General features: G+C 41.0%; 1 protein-coding gene across 10 annotated transcripts in view; it reads right to left on the reverse strand.

Annotated features, from left to right (window-relative positions):
- Positions 1-24,729, reverse strand: part of OCA2 (OCA2 melanosomal transmembrane protein) — a 292,848-nt gene that overhangs the window by 244,640 nt on the left and 23,479 nt on the right. For 7 of the 10 annotated variants that reach the window (XR_003921205.2, XM_029999138.2, XM_029999137.2 and 4 more), the window contains one exon: positions 18,956-19,245. Coding sequence is in view for 7 of the 10 variants with exons in the window: in XM_029999138.2 (XP_029854998.1) it covers positions 18,956-19,245 (290 nt within the window). In the remaining 3 variants the exon portion in view is untranslated. Of the gene's footprint in view, positions 1-10,164; positions 10,345-10,688; positions 10,842-18,955; positions 19,246-24,375; positions 24,394-24,729 lie in introns of those variants that run through there. The other 3 variants (XM_029999139.1, XM_029999143.1, XM_029999145.2) reach the window with 3 other exon arrangements.

Raw genomic sequence — 24,729 nt, forward strand, 5'->3', positions numbered from 1 at the left:
GCAGGAAACAGCCAGGCTTGACAAAACAAAAATAATTAGAGAAAAAGCAGAAGAGCCTCAACTCCCCCGTGATGTGATTACTCTAATTAGAGAATGAGAGTAATATAAACAATAAAGCTAATTAGGGCATAAAAGAATCTTGAAGGCTGAAAACTCTAGAAAGAAAAGTTGAAAAAACATCATGAAAAAATAGCATGGATTATAAAAATGAAAGTCATCCCTGAACAGAGAGCCTAATGCAAGCCCTTCCGTGCCTCTCATACTTCTGCAGAGACACTATGGGTGTGATTTGGTCATCCACTTCATCAAAAGATAACAGAGTACATCTGCAAGCAAAACCTAGGAAGGCCCAAAGACCCCCTGCTATTAGAAGAGCAAGTCTGCAGTGCTCAAAACCCCTCTTAGCATCATTCTTGGTGCTCCCCAGCCCTGCAAGTGGCTGGCAATAGTGACACTGAGTAAATAAGGGGAAGAAAACAGTGTGACACATTTCAAAACCTAGGATCAGTTTACACTTTGAATGTTTCTTCTCAGTCAAAAGAGCTAGAAACTTTGGTTATACCTACATGCTAGAATGGAGTGCAATCTATCTCTACTGAGCAATTCAGCAACATTACCAAGGATCTAATCACCAGCTCAGCTCATTAGCCCGTTGTGGATAGACCCATTCATAGGATGAGAAGACTGCTCTGGATTTATACTGTGTGCAGGTGAGGAGCCCGTAAGCTGGACACCAGTTGTGTCCACTGATCCTCTCTCATGGTTCAGACTCAAAACTCATTAGTTTTTTTAATACATCAAATATGAGAAGAGACACTAAATAATTTCATTTACAAATGTATACATTTATATGTAGATATGCACACAGATCTTTACACAAAAAACTAACATTCTCATTTCCTTTCATTCAAAAGTGATGAGAGAAAACTAAAACTAAAAGCTATGGAAAAAAGTATTTGACAAGGACTTCTTCAAAGGCTTACAAAGCATCACTCATATGGAAAGATCTATGTAGAACTGACATCAGAAAAAGAAGAGCATGTCCTGCCTCCTGCACAACCACAGCTGTGACCACATTCGTTCTCACATTTGCCACAGTTGGGCATGTTTTTTTAATTAAGAGAAATCTTTCAAACAGAAGATTGTGTTCTTAACCACTTGACTACTGCTGTGACAGTCATATATACAGATTTTGGCTCTCTCTGCAGGAGTATAGGTTTGTTCCGATCAAGTGTGTTTTCTGAGCTGGTTACTTGCAGTCAAAATCATACTTTCCCATTGCTAATCTTTCAAGCAATTACAGTTTCTGACTGTCTCCATAGTAACCCAGAAGAGGAAGCAGCATTGTAGGAGGGCTGTCCACACCCCAGATGATACAGCAGGTTCTGCCAAGTCATGGAGGTGTCCACAGATGAAGCTCCAGTTGCCTGACAGCAGCTGGAGAAGGATCTCACTCACAGCATTGAAAAATACAGGGGTCCAAATGCAAGTCCCGGACGTTTATTGCAGAAGCTCCCATAACCTGCGGCTGTGCCACTGCTCCCATGGATGAGCAAGGTTCACACTGTTTTGGTGGCAATTTGTACTTCTCTACAGCTGTACAGCAGAGATACGACCTTCAATCTCCTACACTCATTTGAGCAGTTTAAGAAGAAGCAGGCTCCCCCTGCCCTCCTGGCCACGTGGAGAGGTACAGGGAGAGCAGGAGAGGAAAGGAAGAGACGTGCAAGACTCCAGTTGCTCCCACTGACAGGCTGATGACTCCTTGGACATTATTCAGAGTCGGTGGCTGAAGACTGCTGCAGGTTCCACCTACAACACACTGCTATTTCTCATTACCTTCAGGTGATAACTTCCAAAGTCTTCAGGAGACTTTGGATGAATTCCAAAGAGAGAACTCGATTCCTGCCGTTGAGCACGAGACCTGCCCCCTGACCACTTTTTCAGGCATTTCCTAATGTCTTTACACATGCCACTTTAAACAAAAGGAAAAGAAAGACTTTGTGGTAGGAACTGTTGTTCAGCAACAAGAAACCTTTCAATCCCAAATACTCTACAGCAGAGGACACCAAAAGAAGTAAGCATCCTACAAGAACCTGAGAAAGGAAAAGACCATGCTCATCCTAGTTAGCTGGCAAACACTTAAAATAATCACTAGATTTGGCTGGAACCTATTATTTAGCCTGGTATTGAAAAGATTAATCATGCCACACAATGCATTAAGTTTTCACTCCCTATAATAAAAAGCATACATTTTAAACATCAGCTAATATAATGCTTCATCTGCCATATGCTACATTGTGCACGCAACTATCAGTAAAAGAGCTATTTCTATGACAACAGAAAGCAATAATTATCACTTCTACAGAAAGGATTTGGTCAGAATTGAAGAGGTAAATATGGAAACAGATGTTTCCACGCAAGATCATCAACAGTTTTTAACATAACTTATTGGAAATTTTACTATATAAAAAATTAAAAGCAGAATCTCTTCAGGAAAAAAAAAAAAATTAGCATGCTTCCCTGAATTAATAATCACTAAAACCATTATAAGTGTGAGGTTGCCTCTTAAACAAAATTCCAGGAATACTACTGAGCCAAGAGATTATAACAAATACAATAAAAATTTAAGCAAAGTTTCCTAGAGGAGAAGGCGGCCATAGTAAGAATATGAGAGATAATTAATCATGCAGGAGACTAGTAACAGCAGTAAGACTTTAATTTATCATTTCTACATTCTTACAGGCTAAAGCCTAATTTCAGAAGCATCATCTTCCCTGAATAGACAACATTTATACAAATCACATGTACTGAACTAAAAAAAAGAAAGAAAAGCCCACAGCAGTTTTTGGCTGCAGTTGAAACACATTCTTCCACCAGATTTGGTATTTGTCAGTTTCTGATAAAGTCCACTTTTGGACAACGGTTACATGGTACAAACCGTGCTAACCAACATCATAGCATTCAGCTTTTAAACCTTTACCGTGTATTAAGCAGCTGTATACATATATTCATCAACATTATGATATATATGTCCCCACACAGAGACACAACCCTCCGTCATGTTTCCTCCTCAGTGGTAGCACGTCATGGGGGAACTGTTATAACTACCCATCACAAATGAAGTATGGCCAACTGTTACACTAAGAGTCAGGGGAAGGATCAAAGACTCCAGAGCTCACATCTCTAAACAGGCTCCAGACATTTTCTGATGACTGCTTTATGTAGCTTCAACTAAATCAGCAAATAACCTCTAGACCCTTTAAAAGCATGCACCATTAAGATGTCAGAAAAATTTAGCAATGGAAGCATTACTTAATACAGACTCATTTTCTCTTTGACTTTCCTAATTTTCTATTAGACAGGACTGTACAGGATTCTCCAGAGGACTGTGGCGCTGGCACTACCTGACAGCAAGACACTGCACGAGGCGCAGCCAACTGGCAGGTTTCATATTGAGAAGCATCTGCCATGCCAAGACCCCAGGCAAGTAAAGAACACGCTTAAGAAAGATGTAGTGAAATGTGTGCTGAGCTTTTCCAAGGTGGACATGGTTCCTTATATAGGGCACACAGAATGTGCTTGCTTCATTCACTTCTGCTGGATTCGGAGAGTGAACATGTCCTGCAAGAGCATGTGGTAGTGGTCTCTTCTTCATTTGCACAATATTCTGCTATTTTAAGAAATAGGGCAATTTCAAGTTCAGAAATAGCTTGGAAAATAGAGTGCTTCCTGTGTTTCCTTCTTTTTTAAATCGAATCAGGCTTTGTAGGATTTTTGTACTTTCCTGAAAAATGAAATTTTCAGATACCTCCAGGACTTGGTAGCTCCTTTTCCTCAAGTCTTTGGCAGCCTCTGTTAGGGGAAGTCTCCATCAAGAAGACATCAGAACGTGGTTAACAGACCAGGACCTCACTGCAGTAGGTGAAGCTAAAAGAAAGTACTTAATCCTTAAGCTGCCCTGAAGCTCCTCTGACTCTACCTAAGAGGACTAAGGCGCTCTCCACACATTTTCCGCTCCCATATCAGGGCAGCACGAGGCCCGGCTGCCCTGTGGGAGGGAGCCAGGAGCAGAGGGTGGCCGTGGGTCTGGCAGAGCCATGACCTCCCCAGCCAGGGCCTGTCCCACGGCAGCCAGCAAGGGAGCAGGGACAGGATGGGGACAGGGACCCCGGGCCAGCCCAGAACTTAATGACTATCCAGCAGGACCACAGTGACAGAGCAGGTCCAAAAGCCTACCCTTTGAAGGACTGAGAAGCTGCACTGAAAAGGCGTAGCTGCTGTTTGCTCCTCTCCATTTTCTGCTTCAGCAAAGAAAATTGGAAAGCCTCAGAGAGAGCATACAAAAGCTACAGACAGTCTGAAGGAGAAAATACATTTCAGGAGCAGGTGCTGCCAAAACAGTTTAGCTGTTGGCGACTGCCAGCAAGCTGCAAATTTGAAATAGGCAGCAGTATCCGGTATTGGTAGTGGTCCAAATTCCAAAACACCAGTTTCTCTATGGATTACACAGATAACCTGTTAAGAGGTATTATTCTCAAATGCTGCAGGGCATACTTAAAAATGAATCTGCTATAAGGAAGCAATTTATCAGCAACACTTTAAGCATGGCTGCACTTGTAATACTTTAACATATTCTGCAAGCTTGGCTTTTAAATGCCAGCATTTCTCTTTGGCATTCACGATGGGCTTTTAGCTTAACCAGCTCTGATGCTAACTGAATTTATGACAAATAAAGTGGGGTTCACACTTTATTTTGTAGTCTGTGAGGCTACTTCAAGAATCTCAAAAGTTAAGGAAGTGGTCACAACATTGTTTTAACTTTATATCTGACCAGACTCTCTCAAAGATGCAATATGTGGCACTTGGATGATGGAAACATGAACAGAAGGATAGGTCTGAGAAACAACTCGATGACGTGACCATCTCTGTAGAAGGTTATTCTTTAAGCACTGCAGTGATACGATGTTGTAGTCTCAAAGGTTTGGGGGAACATATGTTGAAGTATGAAGATTCACTTTCAGACTAACTGAATTTAAGGATGATACAAGAAAAGGAAGCACTATTAAAAGAAGACCATTGACCACTTCCCAGATGAGGGAACACTTTCCTACACAATGGTGAGATGGGATTATTTTGATACAATTTTCCTTAATCCAAGCAATGTACTGAGAAGCTGTCACACATAATTATGCTTCTGGCCTTGCATAGCCTTATAATATACTCTTATGCCACTCGCCCCAGTTTTGGAGATTGAAAAGAGTAATTAGTGAGCTATACTTAAAGATGAAGTCATGAAGAAATTATTTTTCTTCTTTTTTAAACATTTATTTAAAAATTGTAGTTCCATATGTTTCATTCCAAGAATTTGGAGATAACATTATTCATACCTGCAACTTTTAGAGAAAAAAAGTAACTTTGTTACTAAAAACAAAGTGTGTCCCTTGCTTAGAGGTCAAAAAAAAGCCAGACAGAAATACAAAAAAGCTCATTAACAACATGAAAAAATGTGACTGATTCCTGTGCCTGGAGAGTTTTTACAGAGAGGAGGTGAAGGCAAGCAACAGGCCACCGCACAGCTTAAAAAATTCAAGTTGTCATCAAATTAAGCTTTGTTTTAAAAAAAACACATGATGGATCCCAACTATTGTAAGCTTGCTGGGACTTGTATTTTGTCCTTTGGTCACAGTAAAATGAAACAAGGCGAGTTCAACAGTCCTCATATCTGGTAAATAGTCAGGTTCTCATAAGGTATTACAATAGAACTAGGACAACTTATATGGCCTTTATGTGGATCCTAACCTCAGTGGACTGGACTCAGCAAAAATCCTAAAATTTGCTCCAAAGTTAGGGCATAAGACACAGTACTCGGAGTAGACAGAGAAGAAACAGCAGGAATATGTAGGGGGAGATATAGCTATCATATATTGAAATAACACTATGAAGTTGATAAAATAATGGGGTTTTTTTCACTATAGTGGCAGTCCTTCCATTATATTTTTTTTTCATTATTTTAATTATAATGGAGATACTAAGAATTCCTTTCCAGGTTCTGGCTGAGCATAAGACACTGAGGTTATTCATGTAACTTTTGCCATCTAAAAGTCTGGTCTAGGATAGTTACAGTCACTGGCAAGAGAGACCTTTTCAAATCATTTTCATCCTCCCCATCTCCCATGTTGACTATACAAGGAACCTGGAGAATTAGCTCTGAGATAACAGAAAGATTTCTTCACTAAATAATGTATAAGACCCACATAAACAATGTCTATATTACAGGGTACCAAAAAGTACTTTTTTCATGTACTTTTTATTTGCTCTTAGATTAAATCTCTTTTTCGTACAGACTCAGGAAACTCATTCCACAGTGTTGGGTTCTGTTTTGCTACCAGACATCTTTTTCTGTCTTGAAAGGCCCCAGATATCTATAGGTACCTCAAGGCTGCAATATCAGAGAAGGAGCTATCTATTTATGTTAACAAGCAGCTTTAAAACACAGATTTTTGATTCAGTGGCAATGGGAGATGAATTTGAAACACAAGATCTGAGTCCATAAACACATTCAACTGAGATTCTTGAGAAAAAAAAAACACCAAGGATTATGAATGATGCATTCCAAAGAAACTCTGAGAATTTCCTTGTCTCATGCAGAGTAACATCCAAATTATAATCGGCAAGTCTCCCCCCAAGTGGGGAAACAAATCACAAAAACAAAGAAAAATGATGTCATTTCAGCTTCCTTCCTCCTGATTTAAGGTGTAATCCTTCTTCAGGTAAGAACATACGCCTCTGCACTGAAAAGTCAAAAAAACAAAATCATGCCACTCGGGGCTCAGAAGGAAATTCCTTTTCCTACATGGCAGCTGGCTTTGTTCCGGCAACACAGTTTAACTATACATCATATTTCGTGATAGCAACGATGCACATCTTCCCTCTCAGTCACACAGATGCCAGACTCTTTCCTCTCAGACACTGTGTTCCCTTTGGCCTTATACAGAGTGACACTTTGGTTACTCCATAGTCTCACAGAGGTGATTTCCTTCCATCTTGCTCCCGAAATAATATATTCTTGATGAAAAGTGCCATAATATTTGCAATGCATGTTCTAAAATCCAGCACCATCCCAAAGCTAACTAAATCCTGGACACTGATCACCAAAAAAAAAGACAGGACTCTGCTCAGTAGCCATATGGACAATAAGTCTTCACATACACACGAAAATTTCTGGCCAACCAGACATGAGGTTACATAAATAAAACCTCATTCTGTGCTCTCAAAGAAAAAGAAAAGAGAAAAGCAAAAGTATCGGTGCTGCTGATTTTGAAAAAATATAATTCTTCAGCAAGAGATTATCTGCAGAAAAGGGGAAACCCCATGCTGTGATGGCTGTCCATTGTCATCGGCTTCTTTCTGTCTTCTTCCCCTTATTAAAGCAGGAGGCTCCAAGCTGCTATTCAAAGAGACAGATGAAAAAAACCAGCAGGTCCTTACAAATAAACCCCATTAAAGAAGCAAAACAGATATGTCTGTCTCCAAAAGCAGAAGAATTGAGACGAAGGATCTCTGTTTCTGGTCCCACCCTGACAGAGATGCTGGGGAACACAGTTAATTTAGACAGTTAAAGACAGAAAAAAGTTTGGAAGTGTTTTGTTTTTTCAGGCAGATATAGTGCCTGAATAATCTATTAATTTTCAAACAAAAACACTTGTTAGCATTTTAAAAAGCATGAAAAAATCAGGCTTCTCATAAAAAAAAAACAAAGCTTGTCCTTTGCTATGTGATGGACCAGACAGTTACACAGATATTTGATTATAAACTCAAACGGATCAAAAAGGTTTAGTGCTCTTGAATCAACAACGTGTCCACATAAGAGAAGCTTGAAACCACACATCAGATGCCTGAACGTAAGATAAAGTATAGTACTAACAAAACACAGCTTCTCACATATCTCTTTTGAATAAAACAACTCCAGAAACTGTTGCCAAGATAAACAGCCACTGCACTAACAAGAGGGTTTTTAATACAGTCTGCACAGGCAGTTTGCAAAAAGAAATTATCTGTAGAGTATGACATAGCAGGAAAACTGAAGGCTACTCTGACAACATGGAAATGCAAAGGAAAAAGGTAAGTGGATACTCCAGGCAGCGAAGCAATAAACAAAGTAAAAAAAAAGAGAAAAAAAAGAGAGTGAGACACTAAAATGCCCATAACTAGACATTGTTCTTAAAAGTTAATGTAGAGGTAGCTCTTCTGCACCTCAGGAATCAACACAGAATAATGGTTGTTCTTCTAGACAAAAATAACAGCTTTAAAGCCCAAATAATGGAATCACATTGGAGTCATGGCACTTAGATGTAGGTTACAATTGCAAAGAAATGTTTTAAAAACCAACAAACAAACAAACATAGGTTTCTGAGAAGCAGAAGTCCATATCACATTGTCATAGAGAAAAAAAAACATTTTGTACTATTTTAAGGTTATGCAGTGTTAAAGTTAATCAGAATAGTGGAAGAACTAAAGCTATGGGAATTATCTCCTCCAGAAGCATGAGGAAAAAGCGTGGGCTGGAGAGAAAAAATATCACGACACATGGCAGAGCTGAAAGAACAGATTTGAACTTAAGACAAAAGCATATAGACATATTAAATTTAAAAAGGGCCATTGATTTAGAAAGGAAGGATGGACTCCATCAACATTTGTTCTTCATTGCAAGAGGTATGGTTAGAGTCTCAATTCTGCAGTGTTATTCCAGTTTATATATTAATTTATTTTCATCAACAACCAAATGCTTGTAACCTCAATAGGACAAGGTATGCTCCTACTTGCAACTTTCTTGTTAATGAAGACTAAATGCGATGTAGACTGTGATACCATGAAGACCTCATCCCTGATGAGATACATATGTAGCATGGGTAGGATCATGATCATAAATTCTGTATACAAGTAAATAAATTCCTTTACATATAAGGAAGCTGGTGTCTATGCTTAATTTTGATGCTCTCAAAGCATTATATATATTACCTAAATTTCCCCAGATTCATACAGTGGTTAACAAGTATGAAGAGCCAGAACTCTCTTTTCTCCATCCTGTCTGCTTGAGCCTAAAACATTTGCTGGATGGATATCTCAAGAAGATTAAATGATCAGTCCTACTCTAAATTGTAAATAAATTGGTACGTTTGTTATCTGCTTTTGATGTGGAGTTCTTGTGTGTTCTACCTTACAAACACCAGATTCCCAACCGAGGGAAAGCATGACAGGTCTAATGACATCAGTGGAGCTCTTTCATCTTTTGTTGACAGACCTATAGTTTCAAAACTATGATTAGCATCATACCCATATATACAAATCCTTATGACAATCTATCATTCTTTTCTGCCAAGGACAGTCTGTCTTCTGTCAAAATAGGTTCATTGGAATATTTCTGTCCCTATAATCCTCTTCAATACTGTTACACAACTATGAACAGGTTTGTAATGGGTGCTTCTTGCCGTTTTATTTGTGGTTAAAAACAATAGTTTTCCACACACTGATGTTCAGAATTTTTACTCTGAAACTTCACTATTCCTTACAGTTCTAGCTCATTTTATTTTGGGGCACAGACTATAATATGCCAAGTAGATGTGAGCCAAAAACAATATCTAAAATGCACAAATTCCTTTGTGCCACTTCTGTGTAGAGCATTTGCTGGAAAGCACTGGGAAGCACAACGTACAGCACACAGAGCGGCTCGGCAAAGAAGCCACGTGTTGCCCATGGATGAAACAAAATTGTATATTTATATAGTATTATGACATAGCTCTGCTGTTCTAGCTTACACAATTAAAGACACATCAGAGAAAACAGAAGTGCATTCCTTGTTACCCTCCATTCTGGGTTTACTCTTCCTTTTGTCAGACAGATTCACTAAATTCAGGTTCATGCTTTTCACTGTAAGAGATTTACATGATGAACCAGCTGTCAATAGACTCTTAAAGAGGATTGCAGCTCACATGTCATTGACGTGGCTGAGGAGGTAGAGTTGCTCCTATCACTCATAGAAAGATTAGAGACAAAAGAATATTTGAAGCTGCTTTTACTCTTTTATTTTCTCAGCAGCAGAGAAAATAAATTACATAAGACCACAACAGGGGGTAGAAAAGGCACTGCAAAATATTTACCTACCCTATTCAAGGAAGTATTGTATTAATCCAGGATGAGACTTCTTGCAATAAATTCATCAATAGCATAGCGCTTCCTCCTCAAACAGCAAGTGCAATGCCCTGCCAGACATACCAGTTCAATGTAACTGCCAGCATGGCCATCTGAGAAAAATGCTTTCGTACTCCACCATTGCCAGAGCTTCCCTACAGGCAAGGGAGTCCTGACAGAAACTCTGCTCAAGGATACCAGGGAGTGAATGGCAGATGGACTGTGTTTACTGTCCTTACTGACTAGCACAGAAAAGGGAGTAGCTCAGAAAGTGTGAGCAAAACCTTCAGCCTTTCGCAGCTGCTTCTGAGTGATGCTAATTCACAGACGTACTGAGTCAGTATCTTCTGCTGCACTTCTGAAAACTGTGAGTTGCTGTAACTGCCAATCTGTTTTCTATTTCACCCTGCCCAAAAGAAATCATATAAAAATGTGCAAAGGAAAAAAAAAACCAAACCCAAGTGCATTACTTCTGAACCTACCCAGTTCTGACAGACCTGGTTCCAGTTCACTGTGCTGTCCTTGACTTAGCTCCAACCTGCTGGGCACAGAGCTCTGCGTGGTCTCTGACTTCTGCTGGTCCATTAGCACAATTATTGCAGGTTGCCCCTGCAGTCCCATTAGTACCTATCAAGCAGAGAATTGCTTGCTTGGTCACTGTCTGTAAGCATTTTGGTGACTCATTTATCAGCTTTTGCTGTATTTCAGAGAGTTAATCACTTGAGCTCCTTACGAATAGCAGGTTTTAAAAAAAGCCATATGATTTGCCAGACTACAGACTGTGACCCTATTTTTTTTTTAATTCACTGGCTAATTTCTTCTATCTGCATTAATCTATTTTTCCATCAACTACATTCAATTTAACATGAACTTCAGTTCTAAAATGTATGACCGCCACTATCCTGGAAATTTTTGCTGTGGCTGAGGAATGATTTCCAATGCTAACACAAGAGGACAATCCACTCCAATGCTAATTAATTCTAGTGGGAGAGACATTTAAAGTGTTGGGCAGACCGAAACACATCTCTGTCACCAAGCAGAACTATGCTCTAAAACATCTGCTCCTAACAGTAGTAAGCTATGAAAAAAAAAAAAAAAAAAAAGGGAAAAGAAGGGAAGGTTTTTTTCTGTACCCCTTGCAGGGTGGGATTGATTTATTTTTTGAGGGATCATGGCCTTTCATGTTTTATCTTGTTAACAGGTCTTATTTTTGTTTGGAAGATCAAGCTGTAAGGGTAAGCAAGGAATGCCATTAACTTGGCTGCCTTGCTTTAAGGTTTGGGACTGACAGTTACATGCTCTTTTGCTAATTGCAGCTTTGAGTGGAGTTAGAATTTTTTATCATAACTGAGGACTGATTGCATCAGACTCTAGCTTACAACCACAGCATTAACTTGCTTTTATCTAATTCACTCCATAGCTCACTACACCCCACTCTCACTCTGTATTTCGCACTGTATTTCAGCTTCACCCAGTGTCCCTCTGTAGCCTCATGGAAAGGTTTCCATTCACCCTTCTCGCTATTCCTACTGTCTCTGTGTTTTATTGATATCTCTCCTCCCGGGTGGTTCTCCTTCTACCTGCGTCTCGGAGTCCTCTCGCCTCCCTCCATGCTCGGCAGCAGCTCTCCAGCAGCCTGGGCAGAGGCTGAGGCAGTATTTTGCGGCAAATGCTCAGTATGAACTAAGGTACCCAAGCTCTCACCTGACTACCCTGACTACTAGGAAAGGCGGTAGCCTGCAAACCCTTCCTCTCTTCCTCCTTCAGGCCCTTATACTTTCAACAAAATAATAGTCACTGGAAGAGGAAGCAAGAGGAGGAGATAAACAAGCCAATGCTGATTATCAAGAAATTTACTTAGAATACCTGAGTTACAGTTGCTGTTTCAATTGATGTTTCATTATTTATTTAGAGTGATAAATTGAAAGAGAAAAAAAAAATTAAGAAAGAATGCCTTGGAGGCTGGTGGCCCATACACTGAAGAGTTAGGAGGTGTGTGTTTACTATCCCTCAGAGCAGAGTGGAGATCATACATCTACTTCCTACAGGACATTTACAGCAAGGGAGCCCCACTGGCATTACTTCTTTTATGATTGGACCTTGATACCCAGCTGCCCTTGTCCTGGGCTCTCTCCTCCTACACTCTGCAAAGTTCATGGGCTCCTGCCCTACCTCAGGCTCACTGAGGTGCAAGCCTTAAAGCTAAGTGGCCTAAACTTACTGTCAAACATCAGATTCCTCTCCATGACTCCCTTTCTCAACTATTTTTGGCTGCACGTTCAGGTTTTGCCTTGCTCTATCCTTCAACCTCAGGGCCTGGGCCCATGGAAAAGTGGCCATGTTATCACGCAGACCATTTGCCGCCCAACAACAGCACCGCAGTGCCTGCCTATCCGCACGTCCACCTGATGCAGGGATACATGTAAGGGCCATGGATGTCCAATGCTTCATTTTCCTTCTCCCCAGTCACTGTCAGCAAAGACTCAACTGTTCTTCCCCACATAAAGCCTTTGCACACCTGCGTGGCAGAAAACTGGGGACAAAACTGAATTCTTATTAATTAGTATAATTTGACCACCTGCTAGTGCAAAGTTCTGATTCCCACAAATTTTTTAGTATGTCAGAGCTGCCACCCGCACACAGGCACATCAGCCGGGAACAAAGCACACAGAACAGTTTTTCAAAGAAAAAGCTTAATTGAGGGATACTGAGTGACTGAGTTATTTGCTTCATCTTACATGGATAGCTAGTCCTCACAACAGCTATTTAGGCCCCATGCATGCCCTCTTGCTCAACTGTGACTGCCCCTGTGCCACACATTTCTTTTCAAAGTCTGGCTGTCTGCTTGGCTTAACCCTTCGACCTTATAATGTAAAAAAATCATTGCTAACATTAAAAGCCTTCCCCCATTTAAACAGAGGTTTACGTGAGGAAACAGCTGTCCAGCCCCAAAGAGGATTGAAGCTTGTATGCCACTGGCATCTTTCCACAATTGGCCTAAGAGGTCTAACGAAGACGAACCCCACATAACCATATTATTAACCATTAGGAAGAGAGCAGCTGCTTGCAAAATTCAACAGTTTTGTGGAATGTCACAGGGACTCAGTTGAAACATTTAATCTTTGGAGGTTGTTACACTGCAAATTTTTCACTGAGTGCTGAGTTCAGTTTTTAGCCTGACAGCTGGAAAAGTGTGAAGCAGTTAATTAGTACCCCCTAATTCTTTCAACAGAGCACTTAAAAAAAAAAATTAATAGTGGTGGATTTTTGTTTACCCAAATATCCTGTCAGAATCAAAAATCATTTGAGTGGCTACATGGGAGTGCTATGGTTTTAGTCTGCTGATGACAGAACAGAAATCATAGTACATGACCAATCTGAGATATTGTAAATCATTATGAGAAATAAGCACTGAGATGATGAATAGTACACAGCAACAGAGAAATTAAATAACTCTGAACACAGGGAAATTTATCATGAGTGAGGTCGGTTTCTGTATGTTTCATTAACGGCAAAACCTAAGTTAAAAATCAGTCTTTTGCTGAACACACCCCTTGTACTCAAATGAAGCCAAACATTCTCCTTAAGTTATACCATACGGCCACATTTCTGTCTTCCTTCCATTACCACTCCAAGATGCTCTCTTCCAGGAAATGGGGAACAGAAAGTTAGAAGGGGCAGCAGAACTTTCCAATAACTTATTTATTTGTCTATTGTGCATAATGTTGTCTTTCTGTTATACTTCTTACCATTCACGCTAAAGGTTTGCTAGAGCTGCTTATTGCTTCTTTTGAGTTTTTCAGGTTTTGAATGGTATTTTGTGATGTAGTAGGGGCAACAGCAGGGAGCTGCAATCCGAGCTAAGAGAGTCTCAGCAGTCCCATGCCCCTACACAGTTTGCTCATGACAAGCTGTGTTGCGGCCACATGCCTCCATGTTAGCAACAAATGCTTGGAAGAGTATATTCAAAACCAAGTGAACCAAATTAAATCAATTAGTAAAGTCATGACTTTAAAACTTCTTTAATATTTGTTCACTGCAGTGTCATAGCATTTAAAGATAGTCACAGGGAATCAAAACTCAGAAACATTCACTACAGATAAGAAATGGAAAGACAAAAGTGTCACCATTCAGGCAGCAAGCAAGATCACCAGAAGCCACACGAGAATGATGAATGTGACCGTTTGCTGTGAAGTCATCTATCTGTCCTGGACTATTCTGTACTGTTTGTGTGATTGACATGAAATATCAGAATCCTTCCTACACAAACATGCAATTATGATGTGAAAATGACCACTTTCCCTGTTTCACTGTTGAACAGAAGATGATCCCATTTTATTCTAATAGCCAAAGATCAAAATTAGTCTTAGGACACACAAAAAATATGTTTTGAATGTTTTTAAGGTTTTTTTCCTCAGTCTTTTTCCCCTGTCTGAAGAAGCTTTTAAATTGTCACATAAATTTTACTTATTTAGACAGTAACCATGTCTTCTTGACATCTAATTCTAAGTCTCATAAATGTCCTTTAAAAGTAGCAATACATCAACATAATTAAAAAATAAAAGTTGAGATTTATAATCCCTCACTGCTAAAGGCATAACTTCACTTCCATATTGACTTTTCACTATACAATAGCTTATCTTCTCCCAGCTTCTCCAGCTAACAGGAAATACAATTGCAATCTTTCCATTGTATTGCTGCAAACTGAGAATTCAATAGGCATTTTTAACTCACTGACCTTCTCATTGCAAACCAATCTCCTTACTGATCGTGGGACCACAGATTCAGGGCAAAGAAAGAGTTGGATTTGGTTGATTGTTTTTACTTTTTCTTACGTAAGTGAGCATTACGTAAGTGAAACTGAGGGACAGGAGAAATGCTGAGAGAAATAGTTTTGCTTGATGAAACACAAATTCAAGCAGATTCAAAAAAAAAAAAGAGATTATTTTTTGTTATCCCAGAGATTAATCTTCTTAATGAGGCACAAAGATTAAAGAAAAAAATTTCCAAGGACTATCATATTAAATGACCAGCAAATTCCAGGGCCAAATTCATCCAAATACAACTTCAGTGGAATAACGCTAGAGTTTGCTTTCATCACTTTGCTTTCACAGTCTAATTTCTCATTAAAAGTTTATGATATAATGAATGCACATCTTTTCTTTTTTTTCTAAGAAGATAATGTTATTATCTGACCACATAGAGGAGGTACAACCAGCAATTACATCAAAGAAAGAAAGGCACCAAAAGGCAATATGAAATGAATGCCACAGGGTCTTGTTACTCTATTACTCCCCTCTTCCACCATCTTCCACCACTTTTATATTCCAATGAATGCCCTTCTTTTTTCAGTAACATAGTCTTAAATAGCAGCACAAAGTAATTGGTTACATGCAATTAATAATTACTATTCATCTCATTTCTGTAGATGGCCTTTGAGGCTCACTAACTCCTAAGCCGAAAACAGCTGACTTCACCCTCTTCCTGTGGATCACAAAGGAGGATTTCCGATTTGATTGATATAAAGCCATGCCATTAGGCTTCTCCCATGGAAGTACCACTGACGATGATGAGACCAAGGCAAGCAAGGGGCCTTTTCTGTGGCCACATCACATACGTGCAGAGACATGATGGAGGGAAGTAGCCTGTGCTTTTGGAGATGTCAGGGCTGACCTGAAGAGCATTGCACATGCTGCCACAGAGCAGTATGAAATCTTACTGCAAGGTAAGGGGCTCAGGAAGGTGGCTTGGACTAATGTCTATCGACTGCAAAAGCCACTTTCATGTAAGTAATGAAAAAGAGCCTGGTCAATCCATTGTTTAAAGGCTGAGCAGAATGAGATAAGTGCAAAATCAAAAACCAGACTGCACTACCATTTTCCAGTACTTTAAAACCTGTATTTCTGATAGACCAAACTACACCACAGTTCAGTGTAAATGTACAGCGAGGCCAGGTGCATTCCCATTGAACGCCACTGGAATTCATTCATAGTCCACTTCAGAGAGGCATGCCTGCATTTCCCACAGCGAGCAGGACTGAAGGAAATATGTCACTCACAAGAAGGCGGACAGGCTTATTTCAGGGGGAGGGATGCTCTGGAAAGACAAAGTCAGTGGAGTGACCGCTGTGGATGGTCCAGACCTCCTCACGCAGAGCCTAGGGAGCCCAAGGCAATGCAGTAAAAGCTGGAGTCAGAAGGTACTATTCTTCAGTATGCAAAGTAAATGAGAAGGCATTTTGACAGGCAGGCAGCCCGAGGCAATATGCACACTGACCACAAAATACCTGCAGGATTGTGCTGCAGACAAATGGAAACGTTCAGTCCAGAAGAGGGTGGACATCTGTGTCCCCAGGAAAAGGGCCCTGCTTAACTCAAGAACACCTTCTTAAAGGTAATTTTGGCAACCCAGATAAATCTCCTGTTCAGTTAAAGAGATTCTTTGGAAAGTCTTGTCTCAGCGTACATTTGAACAATTTAGAGAACATGGGAATCTTATGTCTGAAAGATAATTCACCAATTTAAGTTAAGTAGATGCATTAAAACAAATCCTACAGACATGCCAATTTAGTGAACCTCTTTATGGAAAAAAAAAAGGATTTGGTCTCCTTTTTTTTTAATCATTAGTAGTTTTCTTTGCAAGCAAAAGAACAATTTACATTAAAAGCTAATTCTCATTCTAATGAAACTAATCAAACAACTCGTGAGCCTGCAAAGGTTTATCCATGTTTTTATCTGCATTCTGTTGAGTAGTCCCAATGATTTAAGGGTAATTACTCATACTAGAGGGGTCACACAGATCACATCGGTATTTAAACTGCACCTAATGTATGTTGGCTAAAATACATACTAAGAAGAGCCAGATAAGATTCATCTCCATGCAAAAAAAAAAAAAAAAAAAATCAATATTGGAGGAGCAAGCGAGGTAAAGATCAACAAGGAGAAATCTCAGGAGATCCTTTCCTGAGCCCTAATATATTGCTATAGAAGATCAAATATACATTTGTTTGTAAGGGAGCATGGGGATGGCTCTTTAATTGTACATCTATTCCTAAATCATGCACCGTGACTACAGCTTACTCAACAGGAAAACAATGTTATCAAAAGACCTGGAGCTACTGCCTATGCTTGCAGGAAGGTGGGCTCCTCCATGATTTAGTATTTTTCATCTCTGGCACCTGTGACCATCATTTCCAAATTGTGGTCCATAGGTTCACAGTAAGTTGTGTATCACTGGTACAAAAATTCATATCACCCACTGGAAAATAACAGGAAGTAATTTAGCTAGAAGGGTGAGAGCTGGTCCATAAGAACACAATCATGGGTTTTTGCTCCTGTACGAGGATAGTTAACAAGACAGTAAATAGCAGTGGTAAACACACCTGTAGCAAGACATATATGTGAATTTGCAAAAGAAAAACGTTGTCTCCAGGTACACCCAGTCCTTCCCTTCCCCTGCCTTCCTCCCATCCTCACATATGCATTGTACTTGCCATGCTCTTTCAAAACATTAACTCACCCCCACCACATGCTGAACTGAAGAACTTTTACGAGATTTGATTCTGTCAGTAAAACTCTTAGTCAACACAACAAATCCTCAAATACTCCAAAAATCATTTCTAAAGGATTTATACAGCTTTTGTGGTCAAGCTGTCAATTTGATTATTCTTTTAATATTTGGAAAGCATAGCTATAATGACTTCCAATTCTCGCTCTGACTGAAATACTTTCAGATGCACATAAAACCTTGACTTGGTTTGCTGTAAACTTATAGGACACACTTACACTCTAGGTAAGTAAGGGGCACAGCAAAGCTCATCCAGCTAGCCTGGCTCCCCCTCGCCCAGATCAGGGAACTTACCAAAACGCCCCAAACCTCCTTTCCTCCCGGTATAAGCAGATTTCCTTCTAACTGAGCTGCAGGGGCACAGGACAGCCCTCAGCCCTGCTCAGCAACACAGGGATGTGACCAGCATGCCCAGAACTACGGGGAGCCCCCAGGACTGCACCTCCCACCTGACAGCAACAGCTGTGGAGAACCACATGAAGAGGAGGGAGGGAAGGAGAGAGAGAAATAAAAAAGAAAATTCTGTTCTTTGCATAAAAAGTCTAGCTGACTACAGGTAAGACCCGGGATTCTGCTCTGCCTTTTCTGGTTTAAAAAGCCACCTGCAATAATTTGGGGCCTATAAAATATTTCTGAACACTTATAAATAGAATTGCTGATGTTGTATCTATTGCAACAGGAAAGACTAGCACCCCTGCCCACAAACCTGCACCTTTCCTGATGCAGGAGAGGATACCCAAGGAGCACACACTCCTTATACACTTGATATGTGGTGTGTCAGCTGTCACAGTTGTGTTATTAGTGTCATTTTAGTGTTCGTGGTCTCAGCCATAGTGATTCAGCTTATGGCCTTATCATGCATTTCTCTGAAAGAGGTGAGGGGTGGGACATGAAAACTGCTTTATCTCTGTGTGTTTTGTGACACCAAGTAGGGAAGAAAAGCCATGTGTCTGGTCTTGAAAACAAAGTAAAATTGGCCCATGGCTGCTATTAAAGCTGACATTAGTGCAGAAATCCAGTGATCGACACCCTCCCCCCCATGGCAATTAAGACTGTCCCGATGTCCCATTAAGCTTCCTGTTCTCTATGTGGGTGGGAGAAAAAATATTCATGTAATGAACATACATATCTGCTCTTCAAGGAAATAAAAATTAATTTGGATTAGGATAAAAAATATTCTGTTTGTCCTTATTCTTACCTTCCCTGCATGGGGACAGGACTGAAATCTTTCCCAAGAGCAATGCAGCCATCCTCCCCTATTGCTGGTTTTTCACACAGGGTCTGTGGCTCTCCAAGATTCGCTACCATGCCATGATACTCTTTTAATAGCCGCAGCTCATTGCAACTTCTGGTCACGGGTTTGGCTGCCACCTTTGCAGATAAACTGGTTTGATGTAAAGATGTCTGATTCAGCTCCATCTCTTGTTGTCTAGAAATTGTACTGTCATCTTTGTTATCCAAGTACATCTGTCCCTGGGGGGTGTTCTCCTAAAGAAAGTGAAAACAAATATATTAGGACTAAATTGAATTGACTCAATGTTTGCTTCAGTATAAGCATGTTAAAAATGCCTAGCAGAAGATTTTTTTGTGCACCTTTGGATATTTCTCTTGTTGGTTTATTTCCACCAGGAATAATTCCAGTGTTTTAAACATCTTTGCAACTTCAAAATTAGCCATTATAAGAAGCACTGAAATACATAAAGAGATGGGTCGTCTTCTTTTTCCATGTCTACTATGATTTTCTCCTACAAATTTCCCAGCAACTTGCAGTGGCCTATCCCACAGAATAAGCCAAAAATCATCTCCGCAGCAGAGGCACAGGAGCCACTGGTGTGGAACATCTTCCCGGCTTATAACAGCACTGCTTCACCACCATGACACTGATTTTCTCCGGCAGCCTGGCCGAAGCCACCGCTCTCCTCCCAGCCCTCGGGCTCCCTTGGAAATCCCTGTCATGCTGAAGCTCTGCCACAGCTGATGGCCCCTTGTTAAGCAGAGCAGGTACTCAAGTTTTATGAAGACAACGTGCCATTTCAGCAGTTGCCAGAGGCATTTATGAAATGTGAATCAAACCTTGATGAAAATTAGGTTCTATTATATGATTATTAACGGTGATTATAATAAAACTTAGTGCATAATAGTCAAAAAGCTTTTATGCTCTTATCATTAAAATTCATCATGAAAAGTTATAAAAAACACTTCAGAATCCCACAAAGTGCACAAATCAGACACAAAGACTGAGTTAAAGATCAGCCTGTCTTAAATGCATGCTGTGGAGTCTAATCACGGGAATATTTCAGTGTAAAGTGCCAAAGCCACCGCAGAGGACAGCAACAGCTCGGGAAACGGGCCCGTCAGCCTCCGATATCCCTGCGGCGGGGGAGAGCAGCCTTGTCAGAGCACACGCCTGCTCCTCCCTGCAGAGATCTCAGCACAGGACACGCAGGTAGACCTGCAGAGCTATGGGCAAAAATAGCACAGTAATAGGCAATAGGCTCTGCTTTGGTCCCAGTAGGAGAAATCACTAGAAACAGAAATAACAAAAAGCTAACGATGATTTTGTGCAGCTTTGAGCTCTCATGGCCTTGCAGGCTAGAAGGAAATGGAAGGTCCTGAGGAAAAAGACTGGACACACAAGTCACCACAAATGCAGATCTTGGCTCCAAGCAAAGGCACGCTTGCTAGCCAAATCTAAATCAGAATTTCCCCAGGTGGCATTTCCTTCCCCAGTCCTGCATTTCTTTTTCTTTCTGTTCCCAGTGCCCTTAGTTCTCATATCCTAATCTTCTTCACCTGTCCTTACAAGCAGATTGACAAACTTGACTCTTCCCATCATTACACAATAGCTGGAGTACTGCATCCAGTCCTGGTCCCCACAATTCAAAAAAAATGCAGACAGACTGGAGGGAGTCTAAAGGAGGGCCACAGAAGTGATCGAAGGGCTGAAGAATCTGCCCCATGAGAAAAGACTGAAGGAGTTAGGTCTTTTTTCCCTGGGGAAGAGAAGGCTCAGGAGGACCTCACTGCAGTATTCCGGTACTTAAAGGGTAGCTACAAAGAGAGCAGGCTCTCTCTTCACAAGGAGCCACCTGGAGAAGACAAGGGGCAATGGGTACAAGTTGCACCAGGATAGGTTTCATCTCGATATAAGAAAGAAATTTTTTATAGTGAGAATCACTGGAACTACCTCCCCAGGGATGTGGTAGAGTTCCCATCGCTGGAGGTTTTCAAGACACGACTGGAGAGGGTGCCAGATAATCTCACCTAGGCTCCCTTTCCCACGGAAGGTTGCACCAGATCATCTTCCGCGGTCCCTTCCAACCTAGGCTGTTCTATGAGTCTATGATTAGCAGCCTGGAAAACATCAACCTAAATAAGCCTTTGATTACTTGTTCTTTCTTGGTTTTCTTGAAAGGAAGAAAAAAGAAAGGAAAGGTAGAGAGATTGTGGTGAATTACTGAAAGAAAGAAGGTGGCAGCTATTGGCTTCACAGGGCTCCCATTTTTAGACATGGCTGGCATACATCAAAAAACACTGAAGACACTTCAGTTTTCAATGGATAATACCTCTCCCCTAGATATTTCCATAAAGGGACAAGCCCTTTCATCACCTGGTGTAAGGAGCACAAGCATGGCTGATGTAACACCAAACACACTGTCATTGAGCTGGTCCAGGGCTTCTCCACAGCCTCAAAAGCACTGAATTGTGGTGATCCAAGGCAAAATCCTGAGTGAAAGTCCTGGAAAGCCAGGCTTGCCACTCCTGCACTGTGAGATCTGAGGCTGGAGGTGTTGGGAGGGCCAACGCACACGACACAGAGCCCACCAGTGCCCCACCAACATCTTCTTGTCATCTCTGGTAGCCTGCTGCCCTACCAGGCAGCCAGGTTTGCCTGTTCTAAAATCCCAAACTGCCTTCCTTCCTAATAAATAACTTTGAAATGCATATTTCCAACTCCAAATGGAACAGATAATTGCTCTTGTCTTCAATCTCACTTTATATATTTACATACTGGTTTTATTAAGACACTCTGTAAATCATAATTGAGATATCTGCCCATTTATTCCATTTTTCATGACATTTGGTCTGCCTGAGTGCCTGCTGTGAAAATACACAGATTTTTAAATGATGTCAGGCTGTGGAAACATGAACAGTAAACCTACAGCATCTCAGGCTGTACTAGTTTTTAAAACATGAGAACCTGAATACAATCTCTAAAAGTTGATCCTGTCTCACCCCGGAAGTGGGAAATTTTCATTTTGAGGTGAGTAAGGACTAAATTAGTCAGGCTTTCATATGTACACAACATTAGCATGAAAGACATTTATTTTCAGAATTAACATCAGTGAAAAAATAAAAGGATGCCAAGGACAAGAAGCTTGAGAGAAAATATGATGCCTGTATACAAAACCATAAACCATGTTATTGCACATACACAAAAGCTTTGCAAAAAAATAAAATAATACAGCATCATTTTGCCACAAGAGACAAGTTTGATTGTGATTACCTACGTAGCTAAAACATTGCTAAGGCAACTATCACCATGGTATCTAAGCTTCTAAGACATCGGTGCATTTACCATTCAAGAAATTCTCAAATGATCACATTTCTCTGTAGTTACAGAACTTCACATTTATTCCTTTTTCTGATCTTGCAATGCCTCCATCAGGAATGGGACATAGATGAGATATTATCATGTGAAGGTGAGGAGAGATTTTAGCCAAGGGAAGTTCATTTTGGGTTCATCTCTCTGGAGCCAGGTACCAGCAAGGGCTTTTTTAGCTGATTTTAGAATTTTAGAAACTGATCCAGCAACCACCCATCTGGAGTTTGACTATAAAAGGGCTAATACAGTATTTAAGCCATGTTTCTTTTCCCTTTTCATCCCTTTCATCCCAGTACAAGCAGTTGAATATCTGCTTTTAAAGTATTAGTACAGAATTCTTTTTTTTTCAACTTTTCAGGTGCTAATAAGATCAACAGGGTACATTATTTTATTTAAGAGGCTTTGCGTAGCCTGCTTTTTGGTTGCAAAACAAAATGCTGGAGGCAAATGATGTAGCTGGTAATACATCATAATTTAAAACTTTATTCTCCTGGGTATCAATAAGCAGAGCATAGCATTTTTGCAATCAAAAAATGAAGCAGAATTTAATCTCAGGGGCCATGAGACTACGAAATATCACAACTGCTCCAGGTAATGCCCAGAAATAGCATGTTTCCTGTCTTGCACATCTTATTATCCATCAAAACCTTTCTCCCACCAAGACTGGGAAAAAACATTACCTCTGCACTAAGTCACCTTCCCATTATCAGGCAGAAACCCAAATTCTAAAAAATACCTAGCTGAAGAGGGAGGGTGAGGTGCTGCTGAGGGGAGTGTGCCCGCATGCCTACCTTACCCGGAGGAAGGAGAACATGGCTCTTGAAGCAACACTCACGCTCAGCCCCCAGAGCTTGCATCTGCCTGGGAGCCTCTCTCCCAAGGAAATTTCAAGCCAAATCTCACCTGCCTGGGAAGTGTCTTTATAGCACCTGAGACTAAATACACCTGTGTCCTGCTCCGACTGCTCTGTCAGTGTGCCCCTGTGCCAGGAGCGCTGCAGAGCCCACACATACGAGCTGCTGCGAGGAACCTCCGCAGCCTCACGCTGACAGAGTATGCCAAGGCAGATGTGCCACCGAGGCACCTTTCTATATATGCACCTCCCTCCAGATACACATCTCCCAACAGCTTCCCCACAAGTGAGACAGGTGATGTTGTACTAGCCTCCCGTGGCAAAGACACCTTAAAATGGTCTCGGCAGCAGGGAGGAGAGTCACTATTCTTAGCCTGTGGCCCAGAGAAACAAAGCAGGGCTTCAGCACTGCATCTCAGAAATCCTCCCATCGCAGGCTTGTCCTTGCATGGCCATTGCCGCACGTATCCCTGACCCTGCCGTCCTGCGGATGGTGGGGAACCATTCCCAGGACTGGTATATGAAAACTCAGCTGAAAACCTATCCCTAGAGCTGCAATCTAAAAACAAGACAATACACACACTCCCACACTACCACTGCCAAAACACACTTATTTATGTTTATTTATTTTGAGTAAAGGAAGGGTACTGCGGTGTCTAATGCTGTCATGTACAAGCAAGAATTCTCAGTATTTATTAATTGTTGTGTTTTCTCTTATAAATAGAAAGTGTTTCTAGCTGTAGGAAGGACGTAAGACTGGTTCAGGCATACAGGGTGTAACAAGTCACTTGGACATCCAGGATTTCACAGTATGTTCCAGTGCAGCTGTTTTCCACAAAACCCCTGCCTATCCTACATATAGGATCCCCATTATCCCATAGGGTAGTGTTAGGGATTGCACAGAATACCGCTGCGCAGAGCAGCCCTCCCTTGCATGACCAAGTGGGAAGACAACAGCGCATGGTGTGCAGAGTGGGGCTGCAGGGCAGGCCACAGCACATCGTCACTACTGACCCTTCCGTGGTTTTGGAGTCACTTTCTCTTGCCACCCATCAGTGGCAAGAGGAATAATGTGGCTAAACCTTTATCATTATGCACCAACCATACAAATAAGACCATCTGAGGCTCTTGTCTAAGATAATTAAGACTCACTACTTACACTCCCCATGAATTCTTGGCCCAGGGCTGAAGGGAGGGCTATGTGGCAGGTAGAAGCAGGGTGATGGGCTATAAGAAGCTTTGTCTCCATTGGTCTGCCCAAGAAGAAATTGTTCCCATGAGAGCTGTTCCCAGGTGGTGGCTCCCAGACACAACAAACCATTAAAGCCCAGATACCTTATATTCTCTCTCATCAGGTTGTAAAGTGTTTAAAATACCACAATTACAAACTGGCAGAACTTCATAGCTTCCAGCAAGTTGCTGCATTTCCTTAGTCAAGAGGAGGGTGTCTGCCTGACAGCAATGTGCTTTCCTAATCCATGTACTGCATGGCCAGACCTGCTGGAGGTGGGGC

This window comes from Aquila chrysaetos, chromosome 23 (assembly GCF_900496995.4).
Source record: "Aquila chrysaetos chrysaetos chromosome 23, bAquChr1.4, whole genome shotgun sequence".
Taxonomy (NCBI): Eukaryota; Metazoa; Chordata; class Aves; order Accipitriformes; family Accipitridae; genus Aquila; species Aquila chrysaetos.